The 22,176-nt window shown below is 42.6% G+C and overlaps 2 protein-coding genes across 2 annotated transcripts; both read right to left on the bottom strand.

Annotated features, from left to right (window-relative positions):
• Positions 1 to 206: 206 nt before the first annotated feature.
• Positions 207 to 16,950, bottom strand: LOC120647711 (protein argonaute 12-like). Its single transcript, XM_039924570.1, has 38 exons — positions 16,627 to 16,950; positions 16,300 to 16,445; positions 16,013 to 16,159; positions 15,779 to 15,864; positions 12,161 to 12,211; positions 10,998 to 11,107; positions 10,800 to 10,906; positions 10,379 to 10,712; positions 10,149 to 10,256; positions 9,987 to 10,058; positions 9,682 to 9,804; positions 9,432 to 9,603; positions 9,216 to 9,337; positions 8,989 to 9,126; positions 8,604 to 8,746; positions 8,476 to 8,538; positions 8,327 to 8,390; positions 8,059 to 8,194; positions 7,881 to 7,954; positions 7,633 to 7,729; positions 5,394 to 5,444; positions 4,231 to 4,340; positions 4,033 to 4,139; positions 3,612 to 3,945; positions 3,382 to 3,489; positions 3,220 to 3,291; positions 2,915 to 3,037; positions 2,665 to 2,836; positions 2,449 to 2,570; positions 2,222 to 2,359; positions 1,843 to 1,985; positions 1,715 to 1,777; positions 1,566 to 1,629; positions 1,298 to 1,433; positions 1,120 to 1,193; positions 874 to 968; positions 748 to 779; positions 207 to 628 (listed from the first exon to the last, which is right to left on the bottom strand). The coding sequence occupies exons 1-38, from the start codon at positions 16,948 to 16,950 to the stop codon at positions 453 to 455; spliced, it is 4,737 nt and encodes a 1,578-aa protein (XP_039780504.1). The 3' UTR covers positions 207 to 452.
• Positions 16,951 to 17,114: 164 nt separating this feature from the next.
• Positions 17,115 to 17,594, bottom strand: LOC120647710 (glycine-rich cell wall structural protein 1.0-like). The gene has a single exon (XM_039924569.1). It carries the CDS (start codon positions 17,592 to 17,594, stop codon positions 17,115 to 17,117), a length of 480 nt encoding a protein of 159 aa, XP_039780503.1.
• Positions 17,595 to 22,176: the final 4,582 nt, after the last annotated feature.

Below are 22,176 nucleotides of genomic sequence, written 5' to 3'. Positions count from 1 at the left end.
CTAATTATGGTACGGATGGGGTAATTCCCTATTAGTAATGTTACATGCACTTTCTCAATCAGTAATGTGGCATATACACTATTCTGAATGTAACAGCGATGAATGATCATTTATTTCTTGCCTCCAATGTTAAGATGTTCTTTGCCCCTAGAGAAACACATCGAGGGGAGGACATTGAGATTTAAGAAAATCATCGAGATCAAAACTTGTCAAAACATCTTCGTACAGCAACAGAAGCATTTCAGAATCACACAAAAGCCTTCAGTTTAAGAACCATGACAACCAAAATGAGCGTTTTTGCAGTTTGCCACATTGAGCCATCCAAAAAGATATCGCCAGTTGGCTTTCGGTAACTAGCTTGCTAGTATGTCATTTTTGCACAACAGTGATACTTCTAAGCCATGCACGACAACAAAACGTGGCAATGTCAGGTCTTAAGATTCCGTCCACCTCTAGCAGTAGAACATGAACTGCTGGACGTTTTCCTTAATTTGGGGGAGTTGCTTCACGGGGACAGATGGATCATACGTCCGAGAGGTCCCTGTTGACGAGCCTTGGTCGGAAGTGTCCTCCTCCATGTAGTAACGCGCACGGAACGCGCCCAGGTGCGCATAATATGCTGGAGGAACTGTTACAACATCAAGAACAGATCAAACTGCTAGCACAAACTTGGAAAAGAAGGGAAATAATTGTGCTGACGAACAAACAGCTCTTGTAAGAAGAAACATGATTTTCAGGAGTGCTCACCTATTGAGACTGAACGAGGGCATCGAGCATAGCTGGGCAAACAAGACACTAGACACCAATATAAGAAAAAGGTCAAATCATGGTAAAATTGTAAACTGACGAGCGAACATCACCAACGAAGCTTACGTGTAGCACAGATTGTAAGTCAAGGTCTGCAGTGCGTCAGCAGAAAACCTATTTTCATCGAAAAGAACGTGATAATGTGCTGGGCGGCTTGTTCCCTGTCCAAAGGCAAAAACAAGAACATATGAGAAATTAAAATTACATAACAAATCTTTATCGATTTATATAATTAAGGTGGATGCTTAATAAACATAACACAATACATCACAAGCATTGAACTGCACAACATGCAACTCATGTGCAGCGTACCTGAATACCAGAATGGCTACAGAGGTAAAAATCAAACTCGCTGGGATGGCATATAGTTGTGTCAACAACAGTACCTGGGGTAAAAAAGCACTCGAAACTTCAATCATGTTTTGAAACAAGCATTGACACCTCAAAATAATCATGCATGAATATTAACAGCTTCTAGACAAAGACTTACCAGGTAGAATGTTTCCACTCCTATCTGTCTGATCTCTTGCACGATGATTTTCAGGAAACAGGCGGGTATGATGCCTCTTTTGCACAACAACAAATGTGACTGGGGGAAGATAACCCTCCTCTAAACTTGCGCATGCCTGACAGCACAATCACAGACAACAGTGTCACAAACACATGCATATCAAGTATGCATGAAATACACAAAATGTAAAGGCCAAAAGTGGGATAAACACACACACACACACACACACACACACACACAAACAGACCTTCCGAATAGCATCCATTTCATAAAGCAAGACTTGGCTGAACTGCCCCTCACTAACACCATCTCTGAAAATAATTGGAGATTCAGTATATCAGCATCAAACAAAGAAGAGAGAAAAATGAAAGCATATATGAAATTATGTTAACGAACCGATAGAATATAATCCTCTTAGGCTTATGGCCTGTTGACTTTAAGAATGAAATAAGCAAATCCCTGCAATATAGAAATGTTAGCACCGCAAAGTGAACAAACAAAATTATTAATTTGTCTTAACGTACCTAATCATTCCACCTCTGACAATGCCCTTGACTGAATCTCTCACTTCTGTGAAAAGATTATTTATGATTTCGACCCTATGCCCTTGTGAAGACACCAAGCATTTGTACTTAGTAACTTGAGGCCAATCCATGGATGCAACGACCTACATGGATAGATATTAGGAAAGCTTTAACGTAAGCAAAGTATCAGAAAATGTGTGCCTAGATGCGTGTGTATGCTGGAAAAAGTGTGTGTGTGTGTGTGTGTGTGTGTGTGTGTGTGTGTGTGTGTGTGTGTGTGTGTGTGTGTGTGTGTGAGAGAGAGAGAGAGAGAGAGAGAGAGAGAGAGAGAGAGAGAGAGAGAGAGAGAGAGAGAGAGAGAGAGAGAGCATAAACATACCGCTGCAATGGATGGAGACGAGCCCTCACCAGGAGGTGGATGGGTAACATCAGCTCCGAAGACTATAGTAGGCATGTCTGTTAGAAGTGGTATATTCCTGTTCAAAGCAGCTTCAAGCACTGTGTTCCTCCCTCCAACCTAATGGAAAAATGCAACACCGTCACTGTTCTATTAGCCTGATTATAAAGTGTATAATAGCATAGCACTGAAAATGCGCCATCCTATACCTTAGCATTGATTTTTAGGGCGAGATTTTCAAGAAACTGTTTTCCTCCTTTCTTAACATTCTTAGGTGCACAACACTGAGTTATTACACCAACCTCAGTTTCACAAAGTCTTTTAATGAGCCCTACATATATTGGGTAAAATGCCAACAATTAGAACTTTACGTTTGAAAAGAGAATGAAGAATCATTAGCTTGAAGATCCATTTAAACATCTTACCATAAGAACCACTCATATCAGGTAAAATTATGATGAGCAACTCAAGTTGTTTCCCTGTTAAACCTTGCTGAGCAAGCACTTCTTTAGAATGCCCACAAATATCTCTGATTGAAGCTTCTACATTGTCTTGGCGTGCTCTCTTGATTGGTACACATGGTTGGGTGCTCATTTGCTACAAACAAAATAGTTAAAAATACTTTTAGACAAAATATTTGATGGTGTAAGAAGTGTCTTCTAGAGGGAAACTTACCATGCCAATGCTGTTGCACATCATTACAAGATCCTCGCAAAATCTCCCGATCTCATTTGGATGGATTTGAGAGGTAAAAGTAAGACATGCCCAAAATTTGATAGCTCCTCCATCAACCATTCTCTGAAAAGTACACCAAATATGCTACGATACTGAGTGATGTTTCAACACATTGCAGCCATTAAACAAAATTTATGACAGTTGCCAGCTAAATGAGTAACTACACCAAGCAACATGCATGTTGTACAAAGAAGGTACGCGCAGAATGAGAGAGGAGATGAAGCTTATATAGAACAACATTGTACCTTATTAATCATGTTCCACTGGCCAACGGAAGGGTTACAAACCTTTTCTTTTCCAGAGTCATGGTATTTAAGCTAAAAAGTAGAGGTAAATATATAATTAGTATATGTTAGGTTAAAACCAATGATGTTATTTCCTACTCCAAAAGAAAAAAAAACATTTACCTTTGGTGCCGGAAGCACACGAGCATCAACCAACGCTAGTTGGTTGTTCACCTTAATGCCAAATTCTTTTGCATAATCATCAGCGGTATAATTGTTCTTCTTGAGTATCTGAGAATGCACATAAGGTGTTTATACATTATGAAAACAAAACTAATAGTGTGAATAAGAAAAAAAATATGGACCAGAAAATAAAAGGTGTAGTCACAGATAGGGTTATTGACAGTATTCACCCCTAAAGTTCTCTCCTCCCTCTCTGCTGGCTGCTCACAGGCCAACCTCAAGATATTTCTGACTTGATGCTCATTCAACTTACTCGAGTAGCGTTGTCCCTTAGCTATGTTGCAAACCTGCATAAGTAGAACATTGTAATAACATGTGAACAGATCAGGTATATCTTGAAGGAGGCTGACAAAAAGGCATAAAAGCGAGACCTCCATAGGTAAATAGGTCGGTCTGGTAGCATTGCCAGCTTGAAGGCATGGCCAGTGAGTGTATTTCAGTGAGTAATTATATTGCTGCCTGAAGTACTGCACAACTGATACCCTTGTGCCATCTTGATCAAACCTGGAACACAAATATAAATATTTAATGATACAATATGATTACAGAAACAGAATGGCAACTTGAAGAACTCTGTAGTAGAAAATATACGTCAAATCATTTAATGCAGCTGAGGTTAGCCCTGTAATCTTGTATCGTATGGATATATCACGGCGATGTGTGGTCTCGACCCGGACACCCTTGAGTACTTTTTTTAGCTACAATGTAAAAACAAAAAAGAAGCATGATGTAATGAAACAATTAAACAGAACTAAATTGAGGGAATCATAAAGGTATCATGGTCTATACTTTTATGCGTTCCTGATCAGACAAACGCTTTGAAGTATCACGGACATTCAGATACTCTACTGCAAAGTCTATGATGGGTTGAGCCTTGTAAAATGTTGTTGCAGAAATATCTGAAATACAAGAAATACAAAGTTCCATCACAACTACTGGTTTTCAATAACAAACATCATATAAACACAATATTAAAATAAAGGTCATCTTATTAAAAAGGATGTATTATAACTCAAAATAAAATACAATGCCAAATTTGTGTTTTGTTTCACAGGTGGCAGGTAAAAAGAACAAATATCCTACAGTAATATATATAGATTATGACAGCCACAACTTACGATCCGAGAAAGCAGAATGTATTAAACTAAAAAAAGTCAAATCAAATTGATTATTAATTTGAACCTTCTCTCGCTGTACAGAAAAGCTTCATGCTCAAATATTCAGATCATATTAATAATGGACTTTCTTTCTATCCATGTTTCTTTTCTGAGCACGTGAGCATTTTATTTTTGCTCACCTTTCCCTGTTTAATCAGTTAAGCATCAAAATAAGTTCAGTGAAGGTTAGATAATTTTTTTCTGTTAGTACAAGAGCGTGCAAGGCCAATGGTCAATTTTAGTACCATAGTAGTATACTACTGTAATAGTTATTTGTTTTCCTGTAAGAACACAAGGATAGATGTGACACACAAGCTTTTACAATGTTGATGGATATGATGCAGGATGAAGCAGGCTAAGTGCCTACCTGCAACACATTGTTGATTTTATTCAGAGTTTTCAATGTTTTAATTTTAAAGTTTATAGAATACTTTGTATGTTTAGTGAAAGGTATAAAAAATTTAGTTGAATTAGTGAACCTAAATGTTTGACTTAAATTAGCGACACTTTAAGGCTCAAATACTTTGCTGTGCTTATGCACCAAGATCTTATCTAAACCACCTACATTATATTAGCACATGGATCGAAGACTAATATTTAGCATGGTAAAAAAGAGATGCTTGTGCAATCCTAGTTCAGTTGATGATAAAGATACACAATGCACTATGAATGTGGGTGTGGATATTTTTTCCTTAAACAGAAGCATCTTGAAAGCAATTATGGCACAATAGAATGAGCAAGCAGCTGTGATTTAAGGTAACAAAAAAAGCATTAGGTACAAGAGGACAACTCTACCAATATTAAGGGACAAGCCCATCTGTGTGGGGCGTAGACTCTGATAGTAACCTGTGACAGAACTGCCAAGTTAAACGGCTTAATTAAGCGTAATGGCCATCATTTGAACGCATCAGGCGCATTAGCTTAATTAAGTGTAACCTGACAGCCTGTTTCCAACCCACAGGCCGATCGAAACACACCAGAAGTCTCGCGCAACGGCGAGCACAGACGGTACCAGCATAATATAAGTTCACAAAAATAAATAATAACATAAATATTTACAAAACAGCTTTAAATATAGAATTTACATAAAATAAATGACAACAGCGGAAGAGAATATGACCTAAGAGAAGGAAATTTGATGGAGAACCAATAAAACAAAACGATAACTATGAACACGTGAGGACGACACATCGAGCCCACCGATGTTAATCCTGGTTAGCTTTTATACCTGAAACAGGGTAAACAACAAACCCTGAGTATACTAATACTCCGCAAGACTTACCCGACTATTGGGTATACTTAGCCCACATATCTAGACATGCCAGGCATTTGGCTGGTGGTTTATTTTACAGAAAAAGCATCATAAAGGTGGATCCTTATTTTCAATATTTTAGCTATATGTTCTATATAGATTAACTATAATCTAATATTTGCCTAAACCAACTAGAGCACACATGGTAGAGCAAATACACTATAATTCAATGTAACCATCATCATAAATGTATAATCCATATTCTATATTGTATCACTACGATGCGGTGCTGTGATAAAGGTGCTCATATCCGAGAGCGACTGTCGGCGAATCGATCCGATTCAACCTTGAAAGGTGGACCTAACCAACACGGCACGTATTTGCCCCGTCGGACAATACAAACCAACCATTCCCCTCCCCGCCTCGAACTACAGAACCGTCCCACCTACATATAGTCAGCCGGGCTCAACGAGAGACCACCAAAAGTAAACATATGCATCCCAATTCTGCGCGACTACCCGACTCGCCCTAAGGGGTGGTGATGAAGTTCTGTACTTTCGAAACAAGGCAATACTCGGCTTACCGGTTTCGACTACCTCCTACTCCCGGCATGCAGTTAGTACAATTCAAACTCGATCACAGGGCCAGACAACGAACGGTCCTTAACCGACACAGACGGGCTAGCCTTTCCCCGCCCGGTCTCCATTTTCTTTTCTTTCTCCAACCTATTCCATTATTCCATATACTCAAAATAACGATACATCCTATATCTCGCGAGTGACCAGAAATCACTCGACTTCTACCGAGATCTTATTAAGCATAGCATTTCTATCATCCTATACATACTAGTATAACTACAGGGAACCTAGGGATCATGCAACTAGAGTTCCAAACAATTCCTAAACCTAATGCACAAGTAATAGAAACATATATAGATGTCATAAATTGAAATAATAGGTTGTGCACCGGGGCTTGCCTGGGATTAACACTAGGTCAGTGTGAGTTAGAGAATACTTGCTCGACAAACATCTTCCTTCGGTCGTGCACCTCGGGATCCATCCGTCCATCTTTTCGACGTGTCCACATTCACCGTCTTCTGGCTCGACTCTATCATCACGTCATTCTCGCGGTTCTTCTATCGTACCTAAAAGAAATGCGACAATGCATATGTATGAATGCATAGTTCTGAGTTGCTCAACAATATAGATGCTATTATTTTTCCTTCACGATAAAGTTGTAGTCTAACAAGTAACAAACAATCATATCACATGGGCAATCGTTTATAGAGTAGTTAACTACATTTCTAACTACCCATGGCATCATGATCAACGGCACAAAAGAAGTTCACTAACTGCACAAATAAGCAGTAGTTGATTCCTATAACATGCAGGTCATGGCTTGCTAATAATTAAATAACTCAGTACATAAACAACAACAATTTCAGAAAAATTATTCTAAACAGAAGGTACAAAGAGAAATCTACTCTGTAAAAATCATGTCATTTCATGCATCCATTTAATCCAAACAATTCATTCATTCAGACAACTCCAGAACAAGATTGAATTATACAGGTCAGACCAGAGCAAAAAAGAAGCTGAAAATTTAACAGGAGGTCTATACAGAGATAAATTAGATACTATGAATTTTCATGATTTTATCTACACAGAATTAATTCTGAGAAAATAAACAAAACAGACATCAAGACACTAGACACCAATATAAGAAAAAGGTCAAATCATGGTAAAATTGTAAACTGACGAGCGAACATCACCAACGAAGCTTACGTGTAGCACAGATTGTAAGTCAAGGTCTGCAGTGCGTCAGCAGAAAACCTATTTTCATCGAAAAGAACGTGATAATGTGCTGGGCGGCTTGTTCCCTGTCCAAAGGCAAAAACAAGAACATATGAGAAATTAAAATTACATAACAAATCTTTATCGATTTATATAATTAAGGTGGATGCTTAATAAACATAACACAATACATCACAAGCATTGAACTGCACAACATGCAACTCATGTGCAGCGTACCTGAATACCAGAATGGCTACAGAGGTAAAAATCAAACTCGCTGGGATGGCATATAGTTGTGTCAACAACAGTACCTGGGGTAAAAAAGCACTCGAAACTTCAATCATGTTTTGAAACAAGCATTGACACCTCAAAATAATCATGCATGAATATTAACAGCTTCTAGACAAAGACTTACCAGGTAGAATGTTTCCACTCCTATCTGTCTGATCTCTTGCACGATGATTTTCAGGAAACAGGCGGGTATGATGCCTCTTTTGCACAACAACAAATGTGACTGGGGGAAGATAACCCTCCTCTAAACTTGCGCATGCCTGACAGCACAATCACAGACAACAGTGTCACAAACACATGCATATCAAGTATGCATGAAATACACAAAATGTAAAGGCCAAAAGTGGGATAAACACACACACACACACACACACACACACACACAAACAGACCTTCCGAATAGCATCCATTTCATAAAGCAAGACTTGGCTGAACTGCCCCTCACTAACACCATCTCTGAAAATAATTGGAGATTCAGTATATCAGCATCAAACAAAGAAGAGAGAAAAATGAAAGCATATATGAAATTATGTTAACGAACCGATAGAATATAATCCTCTTAGGCTTATGGCCTGTTGACTTTAAGAATGAAATAAGCAAATCCCTGCAATATAGAAATGTTAGCACCGCAAAGTGAACAAACAAAATTATTAATTTGTCTTAACGTACCTAATCATTCCACCTCTGACAATGCCCTTGACTGAATCTCTCACTTCTGTGAAAAGATTATTTATGATTTCGACCCTATGCCCTTGTGAAGACACCAAGCATTTGTACTTAGTAACTTGAGGCCAATCCATGGATGCAACGACCTACATGGATAGATATTAGGAAAGCTTTAACGTAAGCAAAGTATCAGAAAATGTGTGCCTAGATGCGTGTGTATGCTGGAAAAAGTGTGTGTGTGTGTGTGTGTGTGTGTGTGTGTGTGTGTGTGTGTGTGTGTGTGTGTGTGTGTGTGTGTGTGTGAGAGAGAGAGAGAGAGAGAGAGAGAGAGAGAGAGAGAGAGAGAGAGAGAGAGAGAGAGAGAGAGAGAGAGAGAGCATAAACATACCGCTGCAATGGATGGAGACGAGCCCTCACCAGGAGGTGGATGGGTAACATCAGCTCCGAAGACTATAGTAGGCATGTCTGTTAGAAGTGGTATATTCCTGTTCAAAGCAGCTTCAAGCACTGTGTTCCTCCCTCCAACCTAATGGAAAAATGCAACACCGTCACTGTTCTATTAGCCTGATTATAAAGTGTATAATAGCATAGCACTGAAAATGCGCCATCCTATACCTTAGCATTGATTTTTAGGGCGAGATTTTCAAGAAACTGTTTTCCTCCTTTCTTAACATTCTTAGGTGCACAACACTGAGTTATTACACCAACCTCAGTTTCACAAAGTCTTTTAATGAGCCCTACATATATTGGGTAAAATGCCAACAATTAGAACTTTACGTTTGAAAAGAGAATGAAGAATCATTAGCTTGAAGATCCATTTAAACATCTTACCATAAGAACCACTCATATCAGGTAAAATTATGATGAGCAACTCAAGTTGTTTCCCTGTTAAACCTTGCTGAGCAAGCACTTCTTTAGAATGCCCACAAATATCTCTGATTGAAGCTTCTACATTGTCTTGGCGTGCTCTCTTGATTGGTACACATGGTTGGGTGCTCATTTGCTACAAACAAAATAGTTAAAAATACTTTTAGACAAAATATTTGATGGTGTAAGAAGTGTCTTCTAGAGGGAAACTTACCATGCCAATGCTGTTGCACATCATTACAAGATCCTCGCAAAATCTCCCGATCTCATTTGGATGGATTTGAGAGGTAAAAGTAAGACATGCCCAAAATTTGATAGCTCCTCCATCAACCATTCTCTGAAAAGTACACCAAATATGCTACGATACTGAGTGATGTTTCAACACATTGCAGCCATTAAACAAAATTTATGACAGTTGCCAGCTAAATGAGTAACTACACCAAGCAACATGCATGTTGTACAAAGAAGGTACGCGCAGAATGAGAGAGGAGATGAAGCTTATATAGAACAACATTGTACCTTATTAATCATGTTCCACTGGCCAACGGAAGGGTTACAAACCTTTTCTTTTCCAGAGTCATGGTATTTAAGCTAAAAAGTAGAGGTAAATATATAATTAGTATATGTTAGGTTAAAACCAATGATGTTATTTCCTACTCCAAAAGAAAAAAAAACATTTACCTTTGGTGCCGGAAGCACACGAGCATCAACCAACGCTAGTTGGTTGTTCACCTTAATGCCAAATTCTTTTGCATAATCATCAGCGGTATAATTGTTCTTCTTGAGTATCTGAGAATGCACATAAGGTGTTTATACATTATGAAAACAAAACTAATAGTGTGAATAAGAAAAAAAATATGGACCAGAAAATAAAAGGTGTAGTCACAGATAGGGTTATTGACAGTATTCACCCCTAAAGTTCTCTCCTCCCTCTCTGCTGGCTGCTCACAGGCCAACCTCAAGATATTTCTGACTTGATGCTCATTCAACTTACTCGAGTAGCGTTGTCCCTTAGCTATGTTGCAAACCTGCATAAGTAGAACATTGTAATAACATGTGAACAGATCAGGTATATCTTGAAGGAGGCTGACAAAAAGGCATAAAAGCGAGACCTCCATAGGTAAATAGGTCGGTCTGGTAGCATTGCCAGCTTGAAGGCATGGCCAGTGAGTGTATTTCAGTGAGTAATTATATTGCTGCCTGAAGTACTGCACAACTGATACCCTTGTGCCATCTTGATCAAACCTGGAACACAAATATAAATATTTAATGATACAATATGATTACAGAAACAGAATGGCAACTTGAAGAACTCTGTAGTAGAAAATATACGTCAAATCATTTAATGCAGCTGAGGTTAGCCCTGTAATCTTGTATCGTATGGATATATCACGGCGATGTGTGGTCTCGACCCGGACACCCTTGAGTACTTTTTTTAGCTACAATGTAAAAACAAAAAAGAAGCATGATGTAATGAAACAATTAAACAGAACTAAATTGAGGGAATCATAAAGGTATCATGGTCTATACTTTTATGCGTTCCTGATCAGACAAACGCTTTGAAGTATCACGGACATTCAGATACTCTACTGCAAAGTCTATGATGGGTTGAGCCTTGTAAAATGTTGTTGCAGAAATATCTGAAATACAAGAAATACAAAGTTCCATCACAACTACTGGTTTTCAATAACAAACATCATATAAACACAATATTAAAATAAAGGTCATCTTATTAAAAAGGATGTATTATAACTCAAAATAAAATACAATGCCAAATTTGTGTTTTGTTTCACAGGTGGCAGGTAAAAAGAACAAATATCCTACAGTAATATATATAGATTATGACAGCCACAACTTACGATCCGAGAAAGCAGAATGTATTAAACTAAAAAAAGTCAAATCAAATTGATTATTAATTTGAACCTTCTCTCGCTGTACAGAAAAGCTTCATGCTCAAATATTCAGATCATATTAATAATGGACTTTCTTTCTATCCATGTTTCTTTTCTGAGCACGTGAGCATTTTATTTTTGCTCACCTTTCCCTGTTTAATCAGTTAAGCATCAAAATAAGTTCAGTGAAGGTTAGATAATTTTTTTCTGTTAGTACAAGAGCGTGCAAGGCCAATGGTCAATTTTAGTACCATAGTAGTATACTACTGTAATAGTTATTTGTTTTCCTGTAAGAACACAAGGATAGATGTGACACACAAGCTTTTACAATGTTGATGGATATGATGCAGGATGAAGCAGGCTAAGTGCCTACCTGCAACACATTGTTGATTTTATTCAGAGTTTTCAATGTTTTAATTTTAAAGTTTATAGAATACTTTGTATGTTTAGTGAAAGGTATAAAAAATTTAGTTGAATTAGTGAACCTAAATGTTTGACTTAAATTAGCGACACTTTAAGGCTCAAATACTTTGCTGTGCTTATGCACCAAGATCTTATCTAAACCACCTACATTATATTAGCACATGGATCGAAGACTAATATTTAGCATGGTAAAAAAGAGATGCTTGTGCAATCCTAGTTCAGTTGATGATAAAGATACACAATGCACTATGAATGTGGGTGTGGATATTTTTTCCTTAAACAGAAGCATCTTGAAAGCAATTATGGCACAATAGAATGAGCAAGCAGCTGTGATTTAAGGTAACAAAAAAAGCATTAGGTACAAGAGGACAACTCTACCAATATTAAGGGACAAGCCCATCTGTGTGGGGCGTAGACTCTGATAGTAACCTGTGACAGAACTGCCAAGTTAAACGGCTTAATTAAGCGTAATGGCCATCATTTGAACGCATCAGGCGCATTAGCTTAATTAAGTGTAACCTGACAGCCTGTTTCCAACCCACAGGCCGATCGAAACACACCAGAAGTCTCGCGCAACGGCGAGCACAGACGGTACCAGCATAATATAAGTTCACAAAAATAAATAATAACATAAATATTTACAAAACAGCTTTAAATATAGAATTTACATAAAATAAATGACAACAGCGGAAGAGAATATGACCTAAGAGAAGGAAATTTGATGGAGAACCAATAAAACAAAACGATAACTATGAACACGTGAGGACGACACATCGAGCCCACCGATGTTAATCCTGGTTAGCTTTTATACCTGAAACAGGGTAAACAACAAACCCTGAGTATACTAATACTCCGCAAGACTTACCCGACTATTGGGTATACTTAGCCCACATATCTAGACATGCCAGGCATTTGGCTGGTGGTTTATTTTACAGAAAAAGCATCATAAAGGTGGATCCTTATTTTCAATATTTTAGCTATATGTTCTATATAGATTAACTATAATCTAATATTTGCCTAAACCAACTAGAGCACACATGGTAGAGCAAATACACTATAATTCAATGTAACCATCATCATAAATGTATAATCCATATTCTATATTGTATCACTACGATGCGGTGCTGTGATAAAGGTGCTCATATCCGAGAGCGACTGTCGGCGAATCGATCCGATTCAACCTTGAAAGGTGGACCTAACCAACACGGCACGTATTTGCCCCGTCGGACAATACAAACCAACCATTCCCCTCCCCGCCTCGAACTACAGAACCGTCCCACCTACATATAGTCAGCCGGGCTCAACGAGAGACCACCAAAAGTAAACATATGCATCCCAATTCTGCGCGACTACCCGACTCGCCCTAAGGGGTGGTGATGAAGTTCTGTACTTTCGAAACAAGGCAATACTCGGCTTACCGGTTTCGACTACCTCCTACTCCCGGCATGCAGTTAGTACAATTCAAACTCGATCACAGGGCCAGACAACGAACGGTCCTTAACCGACACAGACGGGCTAGCCTTTCCCCGCCCGGTCTCCATTTTCTTTTCTTTCTCCAACCTATTCCATTATTCCATATACTCAAAATAACGATACATCCTATATCTCGCGAGTGACCAGAAATCACTCGACTTCTACCGAGATCTTATTAAGCATAGCATTTCTATCATCCTATACATACTAGTATAACTACAGGGAACCTAGGGATCATGCAACTAGAGTTCCAAACAATTCCTAAACCTAATGCACAAGTAATAGAAACATATATAGATGTCATAAATTGAAATAATAGGTTGTGCACCGGGGCTTGCCTGGGATTAACACTAGGTCAGTGTGAGTTAGAGAATACTTGCTCGACAAACATCTTCCTTCGGTCGTGCACCTCGGGATCCATCCGTCCATCTTTTCGACGTGTCCACATTCACCGTCTTCTGGCTCGACTCTATCATCACGTCATTCTCGCGGTTCTTCTATCGTACCTAAAAGAAATGCGACAATGCATATGTATGAATGCATAGTTCTGAGTTGCTCAACAATATAGATGCTATTATTTTTCCTTCACGATAAAGTTGTAGTCTAACAAGTAACAAACAATCATATCACATGGGCAATCGTTTATAGAGTAGTTAACTACATTTCTAACTACCCATGGCATCATGATCAACGGCACAAAAGAAGTTCACTAACTGCACAAATAAGCAGTAGTTGATTCCTATAACATGCAGGTCATGGCTTGCTAATAATTAAATAACTCAGTACATAAACAACAACAATTTCAGAAAAATTATTCTAAACAGAAGGTACAAAGAGAAATCTACTCTGTAAAAATCATGTCATTTCATGCATCCATTTAATCCAAACAATTCATTCATTCAGACAACTCCAGAACAAGATTGAATTATACAGGTCAGACCAGAGCAAAAAAGAAGCTGAAAATTTAACAGGAGGTCTATACAGAGATAAATTAGATACTATGAATTTTCATGATTTTATCTACACAGAATTAATTCTGAGAAAATAAACAAAACAGACATCAATCTAACAAGATTCATTTTTAACTTCTGTTCTAGTCATTAAATGGTGCTCAAACTTCATGGACAAGCTAAGCTATTCAAAAAGAACACTCAGAAATATTTTCATGATTTAAAAACAACATAAATTATTTCCCATAATTAAAGTCTACTAAACAAGGATTAAATAAAAGAAATAGCTACACAAGTCTATAATTAACTAAATTTGGACCGTGGTGTTCATTTAGTATTGGAAATACACAGAAAACGTTTCATACATATATCTAAATCAGAACATCCAGAAATAGAAGAATATATTATTCTACTAGATCTAGCCAAGACTAGGGTTTCATCTAGTTAAAAGTATTAACTGGTGCTCAAATTTTTACAAAAATCTAAGCACGGCATGAAGTATCTACCCACCAAAAATAACCCATAGATAGTGAGTATAACTCCTAGAATAATTATAACCTATGTAATCTAATCTTTTTCCTAGATTAAAATACAGACAGAAAATAAATATGTGCATGTAATGAAAGTTGTAGATCTTATTTCAAGGATTCCAAAACATTTGGATTTGAATTTTTCTGATTTTTCTACGAATTTCTAGGTATTTTCAAAGTTTGCTGTTTTTGAAAACAAAAGAAAAATGAAAGGAAATCTTGCATCTAGACCCCTGGACTTCTATTTCCTTCTCACTGTGGGTCCCTGGCCGGGTTGGGAAACAGAGGAGGGGCGGGTGGCCGGAATCCGGCGTGGGGGCGCACCGGAGGCGTGGGAGAAGTGGGGGAAAAGCTCCACGGCGTCGAGAGGAACTCAGGGATGGGCTCGGTTGGGGCTAGGGATGGCCGGAGCGGCGGCTCCGCGAAGAGCAGCGGCCGGCGGCGGCAAGTTGCGGCGGCGGCGGCGGTCCGGTGGTCGGGAGCGACGGCGAGCATGTCGGGAAGCACCGGTGGAGGTCAAGGAAGCTAGCTACGGGGTCGTTTGGGCGCGAGGGAGGGTGGAGGAGGGGGCTCCGCGGCGGCCTAGGAGGGGGCGGCGGCCATGGTAGCGGTGACAGCCGTTCCCGGGCAATAGGGACAACGGAGCTCGGCGCTCGCGCTCAGGAAGGAGGGAGAGAAGGATGGGGACGCCTCGGAGCTCGCGGGAAAGATCTAGGCGGTCAAGGGCGAGGGGGAGGGCGAGACGCAGTCGTACGGCACGGTACGTCGTGGCGCCTCGACGGTAATCCTCGGCGTGCGCGCACGGGAACGGCGACGCGTGGCGAAGCCGAGAAGCTACGGGAGAGCCAGGGACGGGGCGCGGCGAAGGCGCGGCGCGTGGCCGGCGGCCATGACTCGGACGGCGACCATGGCTCGGCCAGCACAGAACAGAGGAGGGAGAGAGAAGAGAGAGAGATTGACAGGTGGGGTCCACATGTAAGGTTCAAATTTGGATAAAATTTTGTATTTCCATTTGAATTCCAATTTTTGGATTGTTACATAACCCCTCCAGCATTCGACACCATTCCCGAGCGGTCCACCAGGTCCAAATTCTTGTGGTGAGAAAAATGATCTTGAGATGGATGTATACCTGCCACAAGATTGGAAGGGAAATAACGAGGAAAAAAATCATCATAAATTAATGCAAAATAAGACACCCGGAGTCGGAGAAGTAATACGGCTATATAACAGTAGATACAAAATGATTGTGCGTCCGTCCATTGATGGATTAGTATTACCTAGAGGATGGGCAGACCCTCATAGCGATATCAAGAGCCTGGATAATCTCCTGTGGCATTTCTCTCTGCCTACCAGCTAAGAACTGTTGAAGGCTGTACATATCTATCTTTGAGGCGTCCTTGATCGCCACCCTGTACTCTTTCTCCCTGCATGACGCAAGTAGGGCTACACATGATGAGCACACACAGGAGAGTACACAAAACATAACATGGACGCAAGGTTAACTACTAGGTCGCGTCGCGTCATACCCCTTGTTTGCTCTCTCAGGGTTTGTTAGCATGAGAACAATGGCAGTGGACCTGCTGTGAACAGGCTTTTCTTTCCATCATAAACAGGAAGCCGCCCGCCCAAGTACTGCTTGTGCAAGTTCACGAGCTCGTTGATGATCCATCTGTTTCTTGCCCGGGAGACCGATTCGGGAGTGATCGCCACCTGCATAATAACAAGACACCGACGGCACTTATTAATTATTCGACGCAAGAGATGAATATACATCACAGATCACACTAGTTTTCTTCAGATCTAGTTCCATAACATTATTTGTTATAGACAGAACAGAAGAATACCAAACGAGAGATTGTGTGTGAGAGAGGTAGGTAGGTTTCCTGCATACATCGTAGTGGTAGATCTCCTTGTCGGCGAGCCGGACTTGGACGTGATTGGCGCGCACGCGGCACCTCCGGCCGGCCGTTGCGTACCCCGGCCGCGGGGCGAGCACCAGCGCCTTGCTAGACGCCGGAGGCAGCCTCCCTGCAGGCGCCGCCAGCGCCATCTGTGTCGCCTGAGCCGCCGGTGCCTTCCCGGGAGTCTCCGATCGCGCCGCTGCAGCAGGCGCCACCTGGCCCGGCACCGGTGCCCTTGGTGAGCCCAACGATGAGCTCCCTACTGCAGTCGCCGGCGCCGCTGCCGCCGCCTGGCCCGGCGCCTTCGCTTGCATCTGCGGTAAGGTTTTAAATCGCCGGCTAAGATGTTTAGCGGCAAAGCAACCGTTACATCGTTTAGCGGGCTATAGCCGGTATTTAGCGGGCTATAGCCGGCTTTAGCGGGCTGAATGCCATAACGGCTGTCCTTTCTAGAAACTATAGTGGTCTATAGCGAAAGCTATTTAAATATCTGCGGTCGTGGCGCGGCCGCAGGAGCCGCCAGACCCAGCGCCGGAGCCTGCCTCTGCGCTGGGGCCGACGACGGGCCCTCGCGGAGCCCCGCCGCCGGTGCCGATGCCACCACAGCCTTCCTCTCCACCTGGCGCCTCAGGGCCTCAACCTCCGCAGGCGTCGGCGCCGGCGCCGATACCTGCTGCCCGCGCCCCTGAGCCACGCCAGGGTAGCCGCCACCTCTCCCGGCCCCGGCTGCCGGATGCGGGGGCTGGAAGTGGCCCCCTCTCTGGGCGGGGCCTGGCGCCGCGGCACCGCCGCGATCGCCGCGGCCGCCACCCCCTCCGCGCGAGGCGCCGATAGGGTGGGCACCGAGGTCCGCGGCGCCCTCACGGCCGCGCCCTCGGCCGGCGCCGGCGCCTCCACGGCCCCCTCCCTGTTCGCCCCGGCCTCCGCGCCGGCCGCCTCCACCGCCACGCGACGACATGGCGAGGCGCAAACCCTAGTACAAGCACGCCAGGCGCCTCCACCAACTCGATCAGTTGCCGAAAGTTGAAGCGCTATGGACCGGCGGGAGACGAGTCGCGTGCTGCACCTCGCCTAAATACCGGGGCGGCGGGGCCTGGGGAGGTGGGGGATTTATGGGCCGTCGGATGGAAAACAAATAACGACGCGTACGAACCTGCTTATGCGGCTGGCATGTGGTCCCACTGATGTTGTGACCCCACGCGTCATTGGTTCTAAAGGAGTGCGGGCACGTCACGGGAGGCCCCAGGCCGCGCCCCGCCGGCAACCTTTTCGCACCTGGAGGCCGCGACGCGACCCGCCGGCGGCGGCAACGAGGTGCATGAAGCGGGCCCGGCGTGTCAGTGTCTTGGAAACGAACGATTTGCGGTGAGCCTAGGCATGGCGAAGTAACCGCCGGGCGGGGGCCTCGCGCCCGAAGCGCGGGCGGCGGGCGTGCGGGCAGCCCCGCGGCGCCTGGGAATCCGTGGCAAAATCTTCTGCCGGCCCGCAGGAGATCCGCGGTCGGGGGCGAGAGCCGAGAGGTCTCGCCCTGTCGCCGTCGCCCGTCGGGGCGCCTGGTCTCTCCGCCATGACGCGAGGCAGCGGTTGGCATCGCAAATCGCAATGGCCAATGGGCCGGGGTGGGGTGGGGTGGGGTGGGGCTCTACCGCTCTATACGAGTTACGAGGCCAGCTCGCCCTGCGCTACGACGCCGCAGCGACCTATCAAATCGTCATCGATTTGCCTGGGACTGGGAGGTGCTCTGATGGCCATGGGTGTGCCTCGTCCCATCGTCTGATCGATACGCGTTCCGCTTCCTTCGCTCGCGGCACGATCGCCCCTGGATTTTGCAAGCTCGCACGAAAATTAGAGAAAATGGTATTTGAATTTCTTTTTGAAACGAAAATGGAATTAGTAAATTGTATGGGAAAGGGATTATTCTTGGCTGGCTGTGCATATAGTTGAAGAATATACTAAAGGACAAATCCATTCTTTACCCCCAGATATGAGATAGCGCCCCGTCTAGATGTTTTTAATTTAAGGGATGGAACGATTTTATTTTTATTTGGTCAGAGGTGGGGCATCCATTTATGGTTTTTACATATATGAGATAGTTGCTAGTTGTGGTTTTTACATATATGAGATAGTGGCCAGTTGTGGTTTTTACATATATATGATCGAGACAGTCGCCAATTGTGGTTTTTACATATATGTGATATGTGAATGCATGAATTTTTAGTAGATGCTATGTTTTATCGCATGAGTCTGCCTCACCTAAAATTTTAAGCGAGCTAAGCACCGTCTCATCCTAGAATTTTGAGGGGATATTAGTTTTTGGATCCACTTCATCCATCGCGCTACAGACAAACACTACCAAGAACCGAGCCGCTCCATCCAATTCCCTCTTGTACCATGAATTAAATACTACCTAAATCAATCTAGGCTCAATTCACTAAGCTAGTATTCATACGCAAACCATGGGGAATGTATGTCATACCTTGTGCCTCGGATGAGCTTGGCGAGGATGATGCGAACGAGGTAGTGGATAATGGACCGTTGTATGTGTTATGTTGAAGTACGAAGGACCACACCAAGGCGAAAAGAGGTGTGGTCTGCTCCGAGGGTAGGGTGCTGGCGGTGGGTCGGCGACGGTGAGGATGCGGGTTTGGGATAGAGAGGGAGTGGCGGCGGCGAGGAGGCGGGGTTTGGGGTTGGGAGGGAGTGGCGGCGGCAAGAAGGCGGGCTTTGGGGCACGGTAGGGAGGGAGCGCGGTGATGGCAGCAGTGAGAAGGTGGGATTTTGGGAAGGTAGCGGCGGGCGACGGTGGTGAGAAGGTAGGATTTGGGGTAGGGAGGGAGCGGTGGCGGCGGCGGTGAGAAGACGGGATTTGAGGTAGGGAGGGAGTGGCGGCGGAAGTGGCAGTGAGGAGGTGAGGTTTGGGGTGGGGAGGGAGCGGCGTCGGCGGTAAGGAGGCAGAATTTGGAGGGTGGGAGTGAGTGGCGGCGGCAGCGGCGGTGAGGAGACGATATATATTTAAGGTAGGGAGGGAGGGGGAGGGGGAGGTGGTGGTTTGGAGTATGGAGGGAGCGGCGACGGTGAGGAAGTGAGGTTTGGAGTAGGGAGGGCGGCGGAAACGGTAAGTTGGAGTGAGGAAGGAGCAGAGGTGTGCCTAGGGTTAGAGATAAATCTGAAGAGTTGGAAAATGATCGGGTGCTCTGAAATTCTAATTATTTTAGAAGGAAAATATTCAAACAAAAATTAAACCATCATCTATGTACCACTTCTGTTCGGAGAAAAGTGGATAGAGATAAGGGAAATATTTTCTTTATTTTAGAGTAGAATGTGAGTTTTTTAAGAGTGACATGCTAAAAATTTGTTTTAGTCATTTTTAATCAATGTTTTGTCAAATCATAATGTGTCTCGTTAGCAAATCTCAATTTACCATAAACTAAAACTAAAGATCGATTGAAAAATGAAAGGCAAAATAAAAACAGAAAAGAAGGATTGATGGGAAAATAGGTAACAAATCAGGAAAATACACTCAAACTGTGCTACTAGCAGTCTCTCTCTCTCCCCCTCTCTCTCTCACTCACTCACACACACACACACACACACACTTTTCCTTCCTCTCTTCAATAATTGGCCATCATCGAAGTTAAGGGATTCTTGCTGTCTTTGGACTTTGATTCATAACACATGGGTTAGCAGGGGAGGAGGAGAGTGCTCGGGTTTTTATCTGGTGAGGGTTGGATCTCAACCATTAGATCTTATGGGCAGATGAGATTGAAGCGAGCATGTTATGTTGGTTGTGAGGGTAGTTTTGGGCTTATTCCACGATCTGGGCCAACATTAAGTTGCCTGAGCCTCCCTCAATGTTTGATGTTTTTTTCATTCTATATATTTTTATTTTTATTTTGGATGTTTGGGCAATTGTGGATGGTGGAGATTCACATATTATAGCACGAGATGCACATGCTTGCTGTACACTTCTGGGCTCTGGATGGAAAGGAAAGTAGGCCATAACAATTGCCTTTTAGGCCCCTACTGTAAAAACTAGAGGTGCATAAGATTTTAGGTGGAACGGCGCACCTTCTCCGTGTGCCGGTTGCATGTTAATATAGGTGAGGAAAATCCCCTCACGTGGATTACAAGGACTAGATCAGTTTTGGTTGAGATTGTACTCTATCTCTAAGAAACAACAGCTTATCTACAACAGAACAATCTCAACCGTACCAAAGTTTTACATTGCAAAGATTACATCTCACAGAGTCTTCTAATAGCCCCCCCTCAATCATAACCGAGCTAGGTTAAGATTGTGCTTAAAGTTCTCCAGCTTCTTTACTGTCAAAGCCTTAGTAAATCCATCAGCCACTTGATCATCAGTAGGCACATAATCTATTTCTAATAATTTCTTGCTGACTCGTTCTCTGACAAAATGATAATCAACTTCAATATGTTTAATCCGAGCATGAAACACTGGGTTAGCTCAGAGATACTTTGCGCCAATATTGTCACACCATAGCTTAGCTGCAGTTGGACATGGAACCCCAATTTCTTTGAGCAAGGTTTGTATCCACATGATTTCAGCTATCGCATTTGCTACGGCCTTGTACTCAGCTTCAGTGCTTGACCTAGAGACAGTTGGTTGTTTTCGTGCGCTCCAGGATATCAAGTTGTACCCAAGAAAGACTGCAAAGCCACCTGTAGATTTTCGATCATCTAAAGTCCCTGCCCAGTCTGCATCAGAAAATCTCGTGACAAGCATAGACTTTGATTTGCAAATCTTCAGTCCAATCTTTGTTGATTGCTTTAAGTATCTCCGAATTCTTTTTGCATCTGCCCAATGAACTATTGTAGGGGCATGTAGGAACTGGCATACCTTGTTAACAGGGAAAGCAATATCTGGTCTAGTAAGAGTTAAATACTGTAAAGCTCCTACTATGCTTCGATACTGAGAAGGATCATTGGGTCCTAATGGAGTTCCTTCAAAAGCAGATAGTTTCTCACTTGTTGATAGAGGAGCACTCACAGGTTTACAATCGGACATGCCAACCTTCTTGAGTAGATCAGACGCATACTTATCTTGTGTTAGGACAATACCATCACACACTTTGGTAACTTCGATGCCCAGAAAATAATGCAATTCTCCCAAGTCTTTCAAAGCAAACTCCTGTTCAAGATTTTGTAAGAGCTTGACTGTTGCAGTTGGTGTAGAACTTGCTACTATAATATCATCAACATATACTAGCACAAAAAACGGTTATCTTGTCAGTATTGAAGTAAAACAATGAAGTGTCTGCCTTTCAAGATCTGAACCCAAGACTGTATAGCTTAGTGCTCAATCGAGAATACCATGCACGTGGAGCTTGTTTCAAACCATATAAGGCTTTATCTAGCTTACATATATAATTGGGCATAGCTTTGTCCTCATACCCCGGAGGTTGCCGCATGTAGACTTCCTCCTCTAAAACACCATGTAAAAATGCATTTTGAACATCCAACTGTCTCAAGCTCCAGCCCTATGAAACAGCAATAGATAGAATAGTTTTAATAGTTGCAGC

This window comes from Panicum virgatum, chromosome 9K, assembly GCF_016808335.1.
Source record: "Panicum virgatum strain AP13 chromosome 9K, P.virgatum_v5, whole genome shotgun sequence".
NCBI lineage: Eukaryota > Viridiplantae > Streptophyta > Magnoliopsida > Poales > Poaceae > Panicum > Panicum virgatum.
The sequence above is the reverse complement of the archived record's forward strand: the minus strand, read 5'-3'. Positions and strand labels throughout refer to the sequence as shown.